Source organism: Schistocerca americana, chromosome X (genome assembly GCF_021461395.2).
Source record: "Schistocerca americana isolate TAMUIC-IGC-003095 chromosome X, iqSchAmer2.1, whole genome shotgun sequence".
In the NCBI taxonomy this organism is placed as follows: Eukaryota; Metazoa; Arthropoda; class Insecta; order Orthoptera; family Acrididae; genus Schistocerca; species Schistocerca americana.
Window position 1 is genome coordinate 105,820,291 of NC_060130.1, and position 21,035 is coordinate 105,841,325.

The following is a 21,035-nucleotide window of genomic DNA, read 5'->3' on the forward strand; positions in this document are numbered from 1 at the left end:
TGACAGGCAGATAGGCAGGTCAAGCACCTTATACAGAATTGTCACAAATGTACAGCAAGCAAGCAGTACCTCACCAGTCACTCTCTTCTGGCTGATGCCCTCATGGCTTTGGAAGAGAACTCCACTTGATTTTGCCAACCATTTTCTGTGTACAGCCCGTCTGATAGTCATCAATGCTTACTCCATGTTCCCTTGCATTATTAACAGCTATTCCTCCAGTGCAGATACCACTATTCAGGCACGTAACAAAGTTTTTGCCATAGAATGTCTTTCCTGAATTATTATACCAGATAATGGGCTGCAATTCTGTGTGCAGTTTTTTAAGGATTTCTGCCAGCAGAATGAGATTCAACAGATCAAGTCACCACTTCTGCAGCCTCCAATAAACAGAGTAGCAAGAGGCATACCCAAGCTTTCAAAACCCAAATGAAAAAATATATAAATGGATCACCCACAGACAATGCTTTAGCCCTTTTTCTAACATACAGAGCTACATGTATGAGGGAGAAGAGTATAGCAGAGCTGCATCATGACCACCAGCCACATATGCCTCCTGAACCTCCTGCTGTCAGCTCCCATAATGTTGCCTGCCCCATGCTTCAGTCTGGACAAGGAAGTGTGCATGTGAGGTTTTGAATGCCAGGACAAGTGGGTTGATGCAGTACTCTGGTAGCAAGGGGGCTGATGTACACATGCCTTAAGACGTGGGAGCCAGGACGGTGACCTGGCATTGATACCAACTTCACCAGTGGCAGGTGATCAGCCACCACTGTTCCAGTTCACATTTCCAGAAGCTCTTCAAAGCAATGCTACATAAGATTCTTCTACACTCCTCTCACCATTTTTTTTTTCACTCTTGATTAGGAGTCCTCCTTTCCTCCTTCCCTACAACCCTACATGACACCTCCAGCTGTGCACTCATCACTCTCATTTTCTAGGCCACCCACAGAAACTGGCCACCAGACCTTCCTGAGCAGCACCTCCACCAGGGATGCCTTCACCCACTTGAACCAGATGTGGACACGGCATGTCCTGCAGTGCCTCTGGCATCATCCTGCTCACTGTCACAACCCAGCAGCCACTGAAACACAAAATCCTGCCAGCCATACTCCCTCATGTGGACCAACCAGGAGATGTTTAAGCCTGCATACCCTTTTGGTGCATCTTTTGATGTTTCTCTTGGCTGGCACCCCTCTCAGCATCCAGCTGAGTGCAGCATGACACCATGTAAAGCTACTCATCACTCACATTAAGGGGTAGGCCTGTGGTAACCAACCAGACTACCACACCTTTTGGTGGGCCTTGCACCTCATCAGTGCCAGCGTCTTCTTGCTAGTCACATTATTTACAAACAGTCCGTTTTCTGCCTCTACAACCATGGGATGCCCTGGATCACACCTCCACTTCAGTTCCCAAGGGACTCTGCATGGCATGCTCCAAAAGCTTGCCAGTGCTCTTGCGGCACCCAGCTGCCAGAGAACCGGCACTGCTTCACATGACATGAACCTGCCAACCATCATGCTCACACCAGTGCTCACCTAGTCCCACCATCACCAGGTTGCCATCTATTTATACTGATGTCACCAACTGCCCAAGCACTTCTTTGCTCACAGTGTACCCTCTACCTACTGCCTTTTCATATGAAACTAAATGACACCGTCATTCTGGATTACTCTGTTGGTTTTAACTCGAACTGTTCGTTATGCCTATGAAAGTTTGTACTGTATTTGTGCTGTGAAATATACCTGTTGATGGCATGCTGCACATTTACTTACGTTGTGTGTCACAACAGTATCTGTTTAGAACGTATAATGAAATGATGATGATGATGTTTGGTTTGTGGGGTGCTCAACTGTGCAGTGATTAGCACTCATACAATGTCCCAATTTTTACACAGTCCAATCTAGCCACTATGACGGCTGATGATGTTGATGATGATTATGATATGATGAGGGCAACACAAACACCGAGTCCCCAGGTATAATGAAATGTGTGCTCCGTTGGGAGACGAAAAGATTCATTTGACCTAGTCTTAGGTTGGTTTTTAAATTACAGCACTTGCTGACTTATTCTCTCTCTCTCTCTCTCTCTCTCTCTCTCTCTCTCTCTCTCTCTCTCTCTATACATATATATATATATATATATATATATATATATATATATATATATATATATATATATATATATATATATATATATTTTTTTTTTTTTTCACCATGTATCACTGATACATTCTTTCAGAATCTGTAATCAATTAACTACAACTGCAATTCTTTGAGGTCATTAGAGTCACTCTTAACAGAATCTGTTTATGGTGGAAGGAGACAGGAAAATAACGGTCAACTCTTACTCGTGATTATATGCATATATATATATTAAGATAATTTGACTTCTTGTTAAGCATTTTGGCACATGTAGCATATTTCACAGTAATTTTGGTCTAAACATTCAACTTCAGTAATGCAAGTGTACTAAAGTGATTATTTTTTAAATCAAAAGTTACCTGGTTTTTATCCAGCTCACAGTTTTTGTATTCTTGTTCACCTTCATTTTGAAATGTAACAATAACAAAACCTACAAATATGTTCACCATAAAAAATGCAATAATGATGATGTATATGATGTAATATGCAGCAACAATTGGCCTGAAATTATAAATTGGACCATGATCTTCCTTATTTGAATCAATGGAGACGTAAAGCAATCTGAAAAATAAACAGAGAGAGAAGTCAGTGCAGAACGGAGTATTTAGCTAGCAGGTAACTACATATGCCAAGATACAGGAAGATACGCAGACACAAAATCTAAAACTTGGGCAATTATACCCAGTTAATAACTCACACGCTGGTGTTGCTCAGAATACTTGTAGCACTCTAAACAATGTTTGGCAGTTACAAGAGATAGGAATATGACACCCAAGAAGGATATATATTATGATGGTAAAAAAAGAACACTGAGTTGAAACATTAATGAGTTGCACTCAAATTACATCTGATGGTAATGATATAAGAAATCAAAAATAATTTCTAAGGTAGCCTTTTGTATCAATAGTTTTTTTTTTTATATGTACAGGTCCACAGCCATTGTGAATTTGTCTGTATAGGCTGTTCTTTTACTTGGAACCACATTTAATAAAAATCAAGATACATTACAGTAAAAAATTTTATGTGTATACCATGATATATTCCACCCATCAGTGTGAGGGAAGTAAAACATGACGCTAAAATCCCAGATGTATAAACCATATGTAAAATCTAGAAGGTGCAATCCTTGTGCGGTTTTGTCACTGTTCCAGCATACAACACATTAAATCTAACAGTGTAACTACTAAAATAAAGATATACATGGCATGGTCAGTGTCCTAAAATCAAATGGTAAGCATATCAGCAACTGTAGCAGTGCAACTAAGGTAGTGTAACTGATGGGTGAATTTGCTATGAAAAAGTACCTAGATTACTTTCACTACATTTGGCAATGAAACAAAAAACGGTCTCCAAATTGGAAATGATATTCGCAGAGAGTTACTTTTGATATAAATTTAATGGCACATTAAGTACATGAATTGTTAGTTAACAGTGGTGTTTGTGGTCATATCTGTTATTAAGTGGAGCAGAATGCTCTGTTATGAATAGCTGTTTGCTGCTATGATATCATGACTGTATCTGGTTGAAGATGATGTGTTTCATTTCTATATTTTAAGTTTAAAATAATTAAATGTCAATCATTCAAGCACTCAGTGGCTGCTGAATGAGCGCGCGTGTGCGCGATATATATATATATATATATATATATACACACACACACACACACACACACACACACACACACACACACACACACACACACACACATACAGGATATCCCAAATCTTTAGAGTGATAATAAAATACATGACTGTGTTTCCTAAGCTGAGAACTTGGAGGTAGGAACCGGAACCAATAGTTGGAAATAAATAGTTTTTCTTTTTTACAACAAACAATTTATCCCTTACAGGAAAAACTAAACCTTGTAACAACTGATCAAAGTGACAACTGACAGTTAACATGTATGCATTACAACATAATCCACTGACATAACAAAACACTGCTTTCAAACTCATTTGACCCAGTTTTTAGGATATGGATGTGATTGTGATATGTGAGTTTCCAAAAAGGGACATTTTTCCATGACTGAAGGATGGATACTGAGCTACATGGTATTGCCTACTAGTATTAGCATAGTTAAAATTCAGCTAGCCACAGCCTTCATTAAACAGTTGTTACCAAGTAAATATCTTTCACGCACTAACTCATGGTACAAGTACAGCAACTCAGCATGATATGCCTCACAGGTCTGCCTCTAAGCTCATTCTACAATGTGCAGGGCAGCACTGTCACAATAGCTGTTAAGATGCACCAGAAAAGGGTATCATTCATAATTCCATATAACAGAGTTGATATGCTCCCAAAATTGATTAAAACCATTTATTTATTATCTTAGATAAATTTTAAGTTTGTAAGGTGGCAAAATAAATTAAAATCAATTTCGCACTTACATAAGAGTTTAATACATCATAACGGGAAGGTGAATATGACACCAGACTTGCTTCGGCAGTAATGAGCAGATTTGCCTATAAGTATGTAATGCAAAAGGGATGACACTCAATCGACAGTATTAACACACCGCTCCTATATAATGCATGTCAATGAGCAGAAGGTGAAACAAGCAGCGAGAGGAAACGTTTTGTGTGGAAACGGGTGCAGGCAGAAGCAAAGGCTGCACTTCAGGAGGCACCACGAAAAGCTCTTAGGGGGTGCCCCGCAGTGGGAATCAGTGACCAGACAGGTGACGCATACTGGAGAGCAAGTAAGAAGCCAACAGAAGTAGGACAGAAAGAAGCATTAGAAAACTGCATTTTGGAAAACCAGTGATGCAGTTGATCATGTGAACAGCGAATGGTACATATGTGATGTAAGCATGTAACTTTTAGGCATCTGGAGCAGGCACAAAACATTCGATTGGTGGAAACAAACAAGGAAGGAGTAAAGTGCCGAGATTTTGATGCAGTTCAATGGTAGGGCCTTGGTGATTGGCAGAGAGTGTTTCCAGAAAATAAGAAGAATATTCCTATTGATAGAAAAAGTTGTGACCTGGAGAACAAAAGAAGGCAGGTGGGGAGACAGTTCAGCTATGAGAAAGACAAGAGTGATGTTTTCGGGGCTCTTCTCTGAACTGGCGGCAAGTGCAGAATGGGGTGCATTCAGAAATCAAAAAGTATGTATCTGTGCTCAAAAATTAACTCCACTAATAAAATCAAAACTATATGGGCAGTGATACGAAATGAGACTGGTGCAAATTACCCCAACAAGACCCAAAATATTGCTCTTAACAATGAAGGTAAGTTAGTTCAAAATCAAGATATTGTAGCTAAAATCTTTAATGAGCACTTTTTAACTGTTGCTGAGAAAACAGCATGCAAAGGCTCTTCAAAAAGGCAATAAAATCTCTCAAAGAACTTTTCCCTAACTCTACAGACATGATAGGTATGGCCCCCATAACTGTACAAGAAGTAAGAAAAACCATAGTGTCTCTAAAAAGTAAAAATTCATTGGGTGTAGACAATATTTCCAGCAAACTGCTAAAATCCAGCTGTAATCAACTCTCTAAAGTTCTAGCTTATATATTCAATTCCTCTCTAAACCAAGTATCTTCCCTGACAGAATGAAGTATGTTACTGTGAAGCCCCTTTACCAAAAAAGGTGATCCCACAGATGCTTCCAACTATCGTCCTATCTCTCTTGTAACAGCATTTTCTAAAATCTTTGAAAAATTAATATATGTCAGGTTTGTCAATCACCTTGAAAAATTTGCACTAATTAGTTAACAACAATTTAGTTTCAGATCAGGTATATCCACAATCGAAGCAATTTATGCACTTACAAATAATGTTTAGAATTAGGTGTTAACAATATACAAGTAGGAGAGGTAGAGTCTGACTGGGGAACAGTACATCATGGAGTTCCACAAGGGCCAGTCCTTGGTCCCCTCCTATTTATTATTATATTAATGACCAACCACTGTCATCAAATAGTGCTAGCAATATCACAATTTTTGCAGATGACACAAGTATAGTGACAGCCAGCAAAACTTCCACTGACATAGAGTTAAATGCCAACTAAGCACTTGAAAATGTTCTGAACTGGTTCACGGCAAATTCTCTAGCAATAAACCTCAGTAAAACAAATTACATGCAGTTCCAATCCAGTTACATAAGCCCAGAAGAGATTAACATTGCACATGAGAGCCAACAGTTACAGAGCATTCAGTTCACAAAGTTCCTAGGCGTTCACATAGATAACCGGCTCACCTGGGAATTCCACATACAGTAAACACTAAAAAAGCTTAGCTCAGCAACATTTGCCACCCGAATGATCTCCAAAATTGGAGACATCAATGTATCAAAGTCTTCATATTTTGGATACTTTCATTCAGTGATGTGCTATGGAATAATCTTTTGGGGCAACTCACCACTTTAAAAAAAAAAAAATTTGTGAGCAAGAATAAAGTAGTCAGAATTATATGTAGTGTCCCTCCAAGAACCTCATGTCGAAATCTTTTTAAACAGTTAGGTATGTTAAGCACTACCTCATAATATTTCCTCTCACTCATGGCTTTCACTCTTCTCAGTTCCTCTGAATATGAAGCAAATGAGGCATACCATCATTATAACACAAGACAGAAAGGTGATATGCATTGTGAATGGAAAAATCTCTCTCTGGTACAAAAAGGGGTGAAATACACAAGTACCAAAATCCTGAGTAATATAAAGTGTCTAAAAGGAAATAAAAAGCTATTCAAAAAAAGCTAAAGGAATTCCTACTGGAAAAATGTTTCTACTCTTTAGATGAATTCTCCAACAGAGATAACTAATTTTAGTAGTAATTCAGATTATTTCCTTTGTCATTGTTATCTGTCTTGTTTTTTATCACTATTGTATTTTTGTATTGTATTGCTTATTATCTTGATTATATCATTGTATTGTACCAGTTTTGAATTATTCATCTACCATGTGTAATCTACCAGTATGTATTGTATTGTATGATATCTATATGGCATCTGCTTTGACTTGTTCCACATCCATGCGTAATCACGCCATACTGGATCTATGGAATATGTATCTCAAATAAATAAAATAAATAAATAATGCTCTGTATGACACAGAGGAGAAATTAGAGTGAACACTGCGTTCACTGTTGCTGACATTCAGCTAGATATTAGCTGTAGTGTTGTTCAGCTCCAACTGTGGAGAAACGAACCAGCCAGCTAGTTAATTGCCCTTGCAAGGACTGAGAGGGCATTTTAATATGCTCACTGCTCCAGTCATGTGCGTGCATATCGCCATATTCCAAGACTAGGAATGAATACATATTTTCTTGCACAATGAGAAACATAACGAGAGTTTCTGCTGGATAAATCAGCAAAGGCCAATTAGTTTTTATAGGAATTTCAGAGGATGAGAGCAGCCATGCAGATGACAGCTCATCGCAGCTAAGGTAAATACCGCAAGCAGAGGCGTAAACGTGTTGCTCCACCAGCTTGCGTCCTCTGTAAACTTGAGTGACCTTGGGTAATATTTTGCTCAACTTGTCACAAAACTAACCATCCTCCGTAGACTTGATTGTCATCCTAAATAGTACCGAACTTTAATCCGGAATCGGATGATTTATCGTAGTACTGCCCAACATCATGACATAGTCATAAGAAAAACATTGCAAAGAAACTTCTAGTTAAAATTTACAATTGTTGTGTTTAGGATTATTTCACTTTCTGAGGATGACATGTGTTTGTTTGACAACTGTCATAACATTGTCACATTGTAAACTGTGTAAATGAATGTATTTCTGTGATAAGATTGCAACATTAAACCAAAAATACTTACAGTTTACACAGTTGTTGTTCTGACCTCAAAACCTTACAGAATGGTGACCCTGCCAGGATAGCAATTGGTCTGCCTGGATGGCAATTACTCAAATTAGAAAGGGAAATTAAAATTTTTTGAGAAAAAATTTTTTTGTTGTTGTTCTTTTTATGATGAGGTTATCCAATGTTTGTGTATTTATAGTGGTCAGAACACAGTAAATGTGTGATTCAAGGCGTAGAAAAGTTGCATTAATAAATAAGATGATGTTTATGTTTGCGTAAAAGTAGCTTGTGCACGACCTTGGTGGTGTGCGCAAAGTTATTTACGGTGCTGTGGAGTTGGTTTGAAATTCTACAAACAGTGAATGTTGTTGCTAATGATGTGTAAATAGTCTAAGAAACTTTCTATGATATTTTGGAAATGTGTAAGATCATATAACTTGATGTCGACAAGAGCTCAGGCTCACACAATTCGAGAAAGATAGAGTTAGACAATCGGAGATGGCAGAAGAATGGAGATTATCACAGATAGGGCAAACTGTGGATCTTGACAGGATAGCAATTGATGTACAACAAAAAGTATCGGGTCCAAGTCACGGAATGGTACATAGTGATAATGCAGAGGGAATGCTGGTAGTTTTGCGATTGTTATCACAGTCTGAGAATGGACAAAAACAAACAAATGACGGATCTAGTGGGTCAGAAGTAGAATCAGAGGACGAGCAACTTCAGTATGTTGAACCAAATATAGTGATTCTACATCATACAGGACAGTTTCCAACAGAAAGAATGTGTGTAAGTGCATTCGTACTATGTACAGAAGTAGATGAGATGCCATGTGAAAGACACGAATGGCAAAATTTACATCAAATAGTGACAGTTGATGTTGGTGAAGAGTCAGATAGTGTGTTTGCAATATTGAAGCAACTCACTATGGTAGTAAAGCAGACAAATGCAGGGTTATCAGACATAAAACTTGAAACAAATGCAGGGTTAACAAAATGAAACAGCAAATCTAAAGACCAAAGTGGTGAATTAAAAAACAGAGACAAATGCTGGCTTAAACAGCCTCAAATTGGAAACCTATGCTGGATTCGAAAAAGTCCGCAAAGATTAGCAAAAACTATGTATGCAAGTTAATGAACAGTTTACTAAAATCCAGAGAGAGGCGAGAGAATCACGTGAGCTTATACAATTGTTAATGGCTGACCAAAAAAAAGATGCATTCTGATGTTTACCAAGTGTAGGATGCAGTGTCTAGTGTTAATCAAAGAGTTTTAGCACGTAAGACACCTGGTACAGTGCAACAAACAGTGGAAGAGCTCAATGTCAGAAAATGTGTCATATGAGCTGCATTAAAAAGATTCGATACACGCACTAAAAACATCATCTGGAAAAATCAGAAACAGTATCAACAGCTTCGTACAGAACTGAAACAGTGTATCGAGAATCATACAGAAACCAGTAGTTAGGCAACGGAATTGGTAGTATAATCCGACACAGTGATGGACAGAAATCCAGAAGTAAACAAGTCAGTTGTGCAATGTTCCATAGCAGTAGCAGAAACACAAAAAAGCCATGAGATTCCAGTTGTATATCAACAAGAGGTTGCGTCAATAATTACCGAAATGAAACAGAAGCAAATGGGAAGAGAACAGTTAACTCAGGTGCGCAAAGCAGGTAATGTGCAGCTACAACAGACAATGGAGCAAGAAATGGTAAATGTGTAGCATTCCAACAGAGCGACAGCTGACCCTCCAAACATATGCGAGTGATGCGAGAACAGAGCACGTTGCGACGGGGGACACATGTACCAAATTCTCAATTTCCAAGTTATAGTACAACAGGTTATAGACCACTAGTCAATATGAATCAAATAGGAATACAAAACACTGATCCAGTAATGGGAAATTTAACTGAATCTTTCAGCCTGATACATGAAGAACAGTACGGTTAGATAACTGCACACCACTGCGTAGATACGATACAGATGGGACGTAAATCTATCATCTCAGAACCCAAATATGGTAGAATGAATACGAGAAAACATGACACAGTTGAAGGAAATTGATAATGTCGAGAAAACGCAAACACCGTATGGTGGAATAGAAAAATTTGACAATGATCACTTTTTGACAGTCAGAAAATTCCAACATTACAAAGAAAGCAGAAACGGCTTACACCCACACACATTTATAAATCAGTTCAAGATTGGTTTAGCAGAGCATTAGCCACTTAGACATAAGCTTGATTTCATTTGTGGGCATATGGACAGCGCAATAACAGAAACCATCCAAAGAGTAGCTGCAAACTGTCAATCATAAGATCAATTTAAATCCACATTCTTGGAGCGATACTGGTCCATGGAAACCCAAAATAGAATATCTGCATTCTTGGAGGGATACTGGTCCATGGAAACCCAAAATAGAATAAAGTATGAATTGTTACAGAAAGAGTTATTTGAAAATTCAGGAGAAAAAAAACCAGTTAGATTTTTTGAAGAAATGACAAAAAAGAATCGGTGTTTAGATAATCCATACAGTGATGGGGAACTGAAACATATGTGCACAATGAAGTTATCATTACACAATCAGCAATCATTGGTTGGTAGGGCAGGAGATAATATATAAGCATTTGAAGGGATGTTAAGTACAAGGGGAGTGACTCTTCTAAGAGTCTGTGCTTTGAGCCTTTCCTGGGGAAACAGTATTATATTCCGATGCACCACTGCAGGTTTACTGTATCCCTTGGACCTTCACATTGACGATGATACACAGAAATTGCATTGAAGAGAACTTGAATTCATCTGCAGTGAAGATGATGCAAAGAAACGATGTGCAGTGAGAGAAAACAATGCTAGAGGGAATAATAGCAACTGAATAGGCTTTAATAATAATTACAATGGCAATAATAACGTAGGAAGAGGTAATCATTTTGGAAAAAATGGTAATTATCCATGAGATGATAATAATAATAATAATAATAATAATAATAAGTACGGTTTTCGAAATTGACAGAGATCAAATAATAATTATAGTTTTGGTGGGCCACGGAATTACAATAGCAGATTTGGTCCTAGAAACTACGGTGGTAACTATGACCTGAGATATAATCTCAGTGCAAATGAGGCAGGAAGGTTTAGAGGTTTTCAGCCGAAAAATCCAAGTTACTCAGGTGGAAATGGAATGGCCAGAATGCACAAAGGTTGGGAAAACCAAGCTTCAGCAGGTCAAAACATGCGAAATCAACTGGTTCAAGAAATCGTGTTGTGGCCACCAAACCCAAATAAAAGACAGAATTGATGAGATGAACAATACAAAGACCAGTCACAGTTGATTCAATTGCAAAATGAAGTTAATTATATAATTAAACACGTAAATAAACTTAGTTTTGAGCAGAAAGAGTCTGAAGTAGGTTTAAGGGGTAATAGGATACAAACACCAGCATGCTGGGATTCAATTGACTGGGAATTGACTGATGATGAGGAACAGGAGTTATTAATGGTGAATATAGATACTAGTACAAAAACTAATGATGACCAAATTGTAAAAGATGTAGCTCATTTATACAAAACAGAGAGAGAAATAGTATGGCATGAGGATAAAGAACCACTGACAACATCAATAGTTATACCCAAGTTAGAAAGTCCCACCAGTACCCAAAGTAAAACATTGACACTTCAGCTATCAAGATATTAGCAGTAAATTGTCAGAGTGTTCGGAATAAAGTTCCTGAATTTACTGTTCTCCAGGAAGCGTGTGGTGCGCAAATTATTCTTGGTACTGAGACCTGGCTGAACCCTGAGATAGGAAGTTCTGAAATACTTAGTGAGGGTTGGAACGTGTATTGGAAAGACAGATTAGACACAGTAGGAGGTGGTGTCTTCACTGCAGTTGACTAAAATATTGTGTCTACTGAGGTCGAAGTAGAGTGTGATTGTGAAGTTATCTGAACACGTTTAACAGGGCTAGGGGAAATAAAGTTAATTGTGGGATGTTATTACCGGCCACCAGGTTCCACTGTGACAGTTCTAGAATCATTCAAAGGGAGTCTACATTCTGTATCACAGAAGTACCCGGATAACGCTATATTAGTCGGAGGCAACTTCAACCTACCTAGTTTAAACTGGGATGTCTATGGATTCATTACAGGTGGTACAGACAAAGCCGTTGTGTGAATTACTTTTGAACACATTATCCGAAAACTGTCTTGAGCAGCTAAATCGATGGCCAATGGGTAATGGAAATATTTTAGATCTGGTAGCCATGAACAGACCAGACCTCATCGATGGTGTCAGTGTTGAGACAGGGATTAGTGATCATGATATTGTCATTATGACTATGGTTACGACAGTTAAAAAGTCGGTCAAGAAGGCTAGGAGAGCATTCTTACTAGAAAGGGCAGATAAGCAGTTGTTAGCATCCCACTTAGTAAATGAACAGACTTCACTTACTTCTGGTATGATGGACGTGGAAGAATTATGGGCAAATTTTAAACACATTGTAAATGACGCATTGGACAAGTATGTGCCGAAAAAGCGGGAAGCAAAGGCAGTTTCACCCGTGGTACACGAAAGATCGGGAGAATGAGGACAGGCAAAAGTTAGTAGAGATTTGTGCTGCTGTAAAAAGAGCAATGCATGAAGCATTAAAGCACTACCACCATCATACCTTAGCAAAAGATCTTGCTGAAAACCCAAGAAAATTCTGGTCTTACGTAAAATCGGTAAGCAGGTCAAAGGCTTCCATCCAGTCACTCACTGATCAGTCTGGCCTGGCAATGGAAGTCAACAAAACGAAAGCTGAAATTTTAAATTTAGCATTTGAGAAATCTTTTACGCAGGAGGATCATACAAACATACGGCCATTTGAGTCTCGTACAGATTCCCGTATGGAGGACATAGTGATTGACATCCCTGTGGTTGTGAAGCAGCTGAATGGGATGAAAATAAATAAATCACCAGGTCCTGATGGGATTCCAATTCAGTTTTACAGAGAGTACTCTACTGCATTGGCTCCTTACTTAGCTTGCATTTATCGCAAATCTCTTGCCCAACGTAAAGTCCCGAGCAACTGGATAAAAGTGCAGGTGATGCCTGTATATATGAAGGGTAGAAGGATGGATCCTCAAAATTACAGACCAATATCCTTAACATCGGTTTTTTGCAGGATTCTAGAACATATTCTCAGTTCGAATATAATAAATTTCCTTGAGACAGAGAAGTTGCTGTCCATGCATGAGCATGGCTGTAGAAAGCATTGCTCCTGCGAAACGCAACTTGCCCTTTTTTCACATGATATCTTGAGAACTATGGATGAAGGGTATCAGATGGATGCCATATTCCTTGACTTCCAGAAAGCGTTTCACTCCGTTCCCCACTGCAAACTCCTAACTAAGGTATGAGCATATGGGATTGGTTCCCAAGTATGTGAGTGGCTCGAAGACTTCCTAAGTAACAGAACCCAGTACATTGTTCTCAATGGTGAGTGTTCATCGGAGGTGAGGGTATCATCTGGAGTGTGTGTGGTAGGTCCGCTGTTGTTTTCTATCTACATTAATGATCTTTTGGATAGCATGGATAGCAATAAGCGGCTGTTTGCTGATGATGCTGTGGTGTACGGAAAGGTGTCATTGTTGAGTGACTGTAGGAGGATACAAGATGACTTGGACAGGATTTGTGATTGGTGTAAAGAATGGCAGCTAACTCTAAATATAGATAAATGTAAATTAATGCAGATGAATAGGACAAAGAATCCTGTAATGTTTGAATACTCCATTAGTAGTGTAGTGCTTGACACAGTTACGTCGGTTAAATATTTGGGCGTAACATTGGAGAGCGATATGAAGTGGGACAAGCATGTAATGGCAGTTGTGGGGATGGCAGATGGTCATCTTTGGTTCATTGGTAGAATTTTGGGAAGATGTGGTTCATCTGTAAAGGAGACCGCTTATAGAACTCTGGTGCGACCTATTCTTGAGTACTGCTCGAGCATTTGGGATCGCTATCAGGTTGGATTGAGGGAGGACATAGAAGCAATTCAGAGGCTTGCCACTATATTTGTTACTGGTAGGTTTGATCATCACACAAGTGTTATGGAAATGCTTCCGGAACTCGGGTGGGAGTCTCTAGAGGAAACGACGCGTTGTTTTTGTGAATCGCTACTGAGGAAATTTAGAGAACCAGCAGTACAATTTTACTGCCACCAACTTACATTTCGGGGCAAGACCACAAAGATAAGATAAGAGAGATTAGGGCTCGTACAGAGGCATACAGGCAGTCATTTTTCCCTCGTTCTGTTTGGGAGTGGAACAGGGAGAGAAGATGCTAGTTGTGGTATGAGGTACCCTCCGCCACACACCGTATGGTGGATTGCGGAGTATGTATGTAGATGTAGATGTAGATGTAGAAATAAAAATAGCACCAAGCAATAGGAAGGTTATGGTGTTGAAAACAAGTTCTTTTCTATCTACAAACGCCACATGGAAATGAGTAAAGTGGTCCATGATAATGCATTTGAATTAATTAATCCAAAAACAGGAAAATCACTGGGTTTGTACCATGTGAGTCATTTGAAATTGTAAAAAAAAAAAAAAAAAAAAAAAAAAAAAAAAAAAAAAAAAAAAAAAAGAGTAACTCCACACGAGAATTTAGTTGCATTAAATGTCCAGAAATCACAGAGTATGAAAGATAACCAAATGCACACAGATAAAACTTTTAACTTGTACTTATCTCAGTTAGACGAATAAAACAAATTTCGTAGGAAGGTAAAAGTATATTATGAAGAAAAGACAGGATAGTCACAACTTAAGTAACTCTTCTGCAAACGAAATACGTTCTGGGGAAAGAGTAGAAAGTAAGGAGGAAGGTAGAGATCAGCATGTGGATAGTTTCATGAAATAGTAGTAGATTCTGTCTTAAAGACATAATGTAAAGGAGAAGGAAGTTGTTTTTTGTGGATGAAAGGAAGTAAAGAAGTAGGAAGGAAATAAAGAATTAGGTAAGAAGGAGATAGTCATTTCTAATTTATTCCATTGAGGAAGGTGAACAAGTAATTGAGATATTTTGGGGGAATATGTGAAGCATATATGATTTGTGGAAGGTACCACAAACTGATATTGAAATAAAGATATGAGGGAAATAAATATAAGAATTTGTTAGGAGGTAATAAGGGGAAAGAAAATTGAATTATTAAGCTAAGCAAGAAACATGTTATTTCGTGGAAGGAGGTAAACAGTAGGAAGTAAGATTAACCCAGAAAAGATTTCAATAAGGAAGAGTATGATGGGGAAAGGAAGGAACATAAAAGTTTACTATCGAGAAAAAGGCGAAAGGGGTAAGTACAACTGAGAAAATTTTTTTTAAGCTTTCATACAATGCAATAGAACAGTAGAGAAGAGATGTATTGTATAATTATAAGTTCTGTTACAGCTAATGCCAAAAAGAAGAGATTGCAGATAAAAAGATGTGGGAGTTGGAGTCAAAGTGCGAAGTTTTCAAAAATTATATGAAATTCTTGTAGTCAGAATAATAAAATGAGGTGGTAGAAGGAATTCATTAACTTACTAACTGTCATCACCATCAATTTCACTCTTACTATCCATCATGATGAAGGTGGGAAAACCATGATGTATATATTATGAAAATCAAGTAGAATGGGGAGGAAAGAGAATAAATAAAAACAGTGATAAGAAAAACATTTTTATAGAGTAAATGATAACTTGTGTACAGTTTAGTAAGAAAATTTTAATGTTTGTAAAGTTGTAGTGTAATTTAAGGGAGTAAAAGTTAGAATAAAATAGATAATGATATCATGTGAAACAGAGAATAGGTATATGTGTATTTCTGAGAATGCCATGCTGCACAACGTGTCAGCCACTTTCCAATGCTTTGCCTACTTACTGCTACGAGGACTGAAACCCAATATGAGTTTAGTTGATCTAGATGATATCATTGTCTTTTCCAGAATCATAGATGAGCATGTTACTAGGTTAAGAAGTGTCTTGTCTAGACTAAGAAGTGCCAATTTAAATTTGAAAATAGAAAAATGTTCCTTTACTGAGAGTAAAGTACAGTATCTGGGGCATATTATTAGTGCTGATGGAGTAAAGCCAGACCCCCGTCTAATTGAAGCAGTTAGAACATGCCCTTCCCCTATGAATATAAAGGAATTGCAAAGCTTCCTGGGACTCAGCAATTATTATAGGCGTTTTGTAAAGGACTACACCACAATAACTAAACCCCTTACCCACCTGCTGAAAAAAGATGTACCCTATCAATAGACCCCCGAGTGTGAAGCTGTTGTGCAGCATATCAGACATGCTTTGACTAGTCCCCCCCTTATTGATCCATCCCAATTTTGAAAAACCATTCATTCTCTCCTGTGATGCATCTGACTTTGCAGTAAGGGCTATTCTGAGTCAAATTATTGATGGTGAGTAAAGACCAATTGATCACGCATCCCGTAAGCTGTACCAGGCGGAAATTAATTACAGTACTACAGAGAAATGTTTGGAGTCAGCTATTTTAGATGCTATCTTTACAGGAGAAAGTTTACTATAGTAACAGATCATGCAGCACTTCAGTTGCTACTAAGTTTAAAAGACCCTAGCAGCTGTCTCACCCAATGGGCCCTGAAGTTGAGTGAGTATGATTACCAAGTACAATACAAAGCTGGAAAATTGCACCAGAATGCTGACACCCTTAGTAGAAAAGTGAGAGCAGCTCAAACTGGCGATGTCTTAATTGACGAATTAAAGACTCACAGGAGAAGGACTCAAAATGTCACCAGTATCACTCCCACCCGGATTTTGTTACAGAGGATGGAATTCTATACCGCAAGACCCCCCATGGGTAAATGTATAGTAATACCTAAAGACTTACAATCCAGAATTATTGCCCAGTGCCATAACAGCATCCAAGCTTGCCATAGTGGACAAAGAGCCACATATGCCTGCATTGCCATGAAGTGTTGGTGAGACAAAAGATGCCAAGATGTTGCCAAGTATATAAAAAATTGCTCCCATGTGCCCAAAGAGCACCACATCCACAAATCAAAATTCCCTTACAATATCTTCCTAAGGCATCAAAACCCTTTCAGTTTGTAGTTTTGGATGTAATTGGGCCACTTCCCATAAGTACACAAGGAAGTAAATATATTCTATCCATTATTGATCACTTTTCCCGATACCTTATTTTGGTGCCCATCACTGACATGTCAGCTGAAACAGTAGCACGAGCTTTTGTAGACCATCTTGTCTTTCCTTTTGGAAGCCCTGAAGCCATCATAACTGATCAAGTAACCAATTTTATGTCCGCCTTATTTGTCCAAGTTTGCAAATTGGTGAGAATTAAAAAATGGAGAACCAACCCTTTTCACCCCCAGGCATGTCCACTGCACTGTGAAAAGAATACTTTCTTATTACATCAACTCAGCCCACAGTGACTAGCAAAGATACGTTCCGTATGTGGCAAGTGCATACAATAGCTGTTTCCACAAAGCCACTGAACATATCCCTTATGAGATAGTGTTCGGCCACCCTATGGAATCTCTCTTTGAGATCAATAAATTACCTCCAGGATTTGACCACACAGCTGTTAAGGGGTTAGCCTGCTGCCTTAAGGCCACTTAGAAGAAGGTACAAGGGAACAACCACAAAGCAACCAGAAAACAGAAGGAAAAAAGTAGTAAAATTGCCATCCTCTCCTCTCTTACCACCCCCCCCCCCCCCCCCCCCCCATAAACCTGGTGATTTGGTTTTGCTAAAAAAACCTAGTGTAAAGGAAGGAAGAGTGAAGAAACTTACCCCCTGTATGATGGACCATATTCAATCATTCGGCTCACTTCCCCTGTTAATGCAGAATTACAACTGCTCGACCATAAAGTGATCATCCATTTTGATAGGCAAAAACCCTATTCAGGAACTATGCCTCTCTAGTACCTTCTGAGACAAGCACCGGACCTTCAGCAGGTTCTGCTCCCCCTGTGAAGCAGAGAAAACGGAAAGTTCCACCACCCCCCAGCTCACCCCAGATAAGCTCTGAGATCTAAACACCCATATGCCCTTAGATCCAGGGACTAAACACTAAGGTACTGCTTCGTACTTAAGAGATTCCCAGTTATATCAACCAAAAGAAAAGGTAACAAGGCTTAAGCAACCACGTTATTACTTTCCTTTGCAAATGAACAACCTACCCATACAATATGTATTTTACGCTCCCTTGCTATGGTAACTAAAATGTCGCCCTAGCCTCCCTCTCTGAAGAGATTATTGGAGCTTTACCTGCTCAACATGTTCATCAATGCTGGCCTAGTCTAATGAATCCCTAGTTTAACCAGTATTTTATTTATGTTATTTTTATTATGTTATTTATGTGTTATGACACACCTAGTGGTCGGACAGCAGTTCTATTTTCAGTACCAATACAGTTAATTCTAAATAAGAATATAGTATGAAGAAGTGATTGCATTACGTCTCTACCTTTTTAATCTAAAGATTTTTCTCCCCCAGAAATAGCAACCTGTTTCATTAAGTATCTTCCCATTTGAACACTGATACTGTGAAGTTGTAAACACGAGTGCTCGCCTGTCAGAATCGGGTGGTCCTGTCAACCAGGAGTCGCACGTGCAGCGGGCATAATGTGCGCAGCGGAGACACTTCAATCACCTGATGCTGCTGTTACCTCCCCTCCGTCTCCAACCCGTGTCATCCCTCTAGTCGTGCCAGCTGTCGCTGCCCGAGTCCCCCCCCCCCCTTCCCCTCTCTCCATGCGCCGTCTGTGTGCCTGCCTGCTGCTTTTAAAGGGACTTTATGCAAAGTAGGATGTACTATCTTCACTATTGACCAATGAATAGCAACTTGACACATAAAGGTACCATCTTTCTGTGTAACACCTCTTTCAAACATGATTTCTTCCATCCTCCCACATCAATACCCAGGTAACTTCAACCAGTTGAAAACCCACCTGTAAATTTATTTGCACACCTAAAGCCCTTAACATAACTGCTGACAAGACTATAGCTCTGAGGGGAGTTTGGAAGCAAGCGACCTCCAGCTGATGGAACGTGAAGCGGAAAAACATCGCAATAACGAAGCACGCCATTATGGGATGTCTTCGCATGCACCACCATTTAGTTGGGTGGCACTCCGCATTTCCGAGCCTCCTCCAAATTATAGTACTACCTTACCACCTTCCATCTAGTCTGACGCATCTTAAGAATGGACTACATGCTCCTTTTCCAAAATTCGTAAATGGCTTCGCCATTACGTGCCTATCACAGCCTATTCAACCCATATATATAGATTCATTCAAGAAAGGAGTTAGAATACTATTTGCAACAATCACTAAATCCATTCTAATATTACTAATTTACATGAACTGCATTTTGTAAATGGCAATTCAAATGCCCCAAGGAGTCATTCACTCAGAACATGCTGGAGCTGTTCCGCTATCTCAGCACTTCAGGCGCCACGCCGCTGCTCCAGAATCTCAGCGTTAACTCAAAACCTGCCTCCATTGCAGCACGTCTGCTTGTGTCTCTCGCTAGTTTTAGAATGCTACCTGCTTCACCAAGTACTGAGTTTGATAAATTGTCGTACCACTCAGTATTAGGCACACTTTGTATGATTAGGGGTGTTGAGCAATGTCCGACCCACTATGCGTGCCAATTGCCAGCTGATTAATGATTTACACCCCATAACTTGTATTTTTTCTCCCCTTATGGTTTTATGTTAGGTTTAAGCATTTCATAATCATTATGCTGTGCAGCAAAGCCCTTGCCATACCCTATACATTATTTCATGCATGTATTTTTATAATTTATCCCATTTGTTTTGTGTAATATGAACTGGTATTTTATATTTATGATCACAGTATGTAAAGGCCTACCACAGCCCTAGATTTTAGATGTGTTGCACTACAACAACACTCCCATTACATAAGATCCCACTTCAGTTGTGATGTACAACTTTATGAGTTAGCGATTCCAGAATCCTATTATGCGCCATGTTCATGCCCAGATACGGACTGGTATATTTAGAAGAAACTGAAGCGCCCAAGTTATCTAAGATACTCAACAGAGAAGAGTTGACTACACCCCTGAAGTTGAGAAGAAGTGCGCTACCCTCTCGCTGAAGAGCGGTAAGTAAAATAGATTTTGTGATAGGATAAAAGTAATTAAGTTTCACTCAAGTAAGTGAAGAATAGTATTTTGCACCCCATGTGTGTTTGTCACATTTAAGAATTCTCCCAGACAGACACAAGTTTTGTTCTTGTTCACCCTACTTCTTACAAAGTAATTTGCTGATGAAGTAAGGATATTACAAGCGAGCACAGAAATTGGCACTGCTACCATTTGCGTACAGTGCTCTGCCATATGTTTAGGAAGTGAGAGACACCCAGTTGTTTATTCAAACAATCACACCCATGATGTAATAAGATTGGAGCACCTGCTGAAATAAGCACTAGGTGGTTGTTGATTAGCACCCATGATGTGACGTCATCACCCAAGTGCAGTAATGCGTTAGCTTGTAGGAAATATAGTCAGCAAAAGACTTCCACCCAAATGAATGAAAGTTTTTATTGTACAATGTCGCAGTAGTTCGCATCCCATTTTTCGTAGCGCACCCTGTTACTTCAGAGATTTTAGGGAATTTTGTAGTAGTTAACCCCACGAAATGTAATCACCCTATGGAGACAGAGCACAGCGCCTTCCTCACCCATGTACTGAAACTGGGTTATTACCATTGCTCTGAATTGCTCCTCTATTCATTCCAACCTCAACCATTACTTTGTACCTTCCTTCTCCAGGGCCATGTACCTTACACGCTGTAGTTAGCACCCACAGAGTGCCCAGCTGATCAGTTTATTCTTTCAGTTTTCACTTCCATAAATTGATCGCCTACCTATTTCTTTCATCTATGTGCCATTGACTCATCATGACGAGGCTCACCTCCATCTGCACCCTGGTCGGTAGCCAATGCTACCAGACATATTGCCTCCCCCCATATCGAGGGGGAAGAAAAAACCCTGTGACTAGTGGATATGTCACTGCTGAATCAATCTTATTCTGAAACCCATTACCTGAACTTGTTCCCAATTATACTTTAGCATGAGCACCCTCCCGGTTCACCGCGTG

The 21,035-nt window shown here is 39.1% G+C and overlaps 1 protein-coding gene across 4 annotated transcripts in view; it reads right to left on the bottom strand.

Moving 5' to 3' along the window:
• The window catches only part of LOC124555453 (muscle calcium channel subunit alpha-1-like), a 566,027-nt gene that overhangs the window by 133,392 nt on the left and 411,600 nt on the right, over positions 1 to 21,035 (bottom strand). For all 4 annotated transcript variants that reach the window (XM_047129373.1, XM_047129372.1, XM_047129371.1 and 1 more), the window contains exon 25: positions 2,504 to 2,705. In XM_047129373.1, the coding sequence (XP_046985329.1) occupies positions 2,504 to 2,705 (202 nt within the window). The remainder of the gene's footprint in view (positions 1 to 2,503; positions 2,706 to 21,035) is intronic.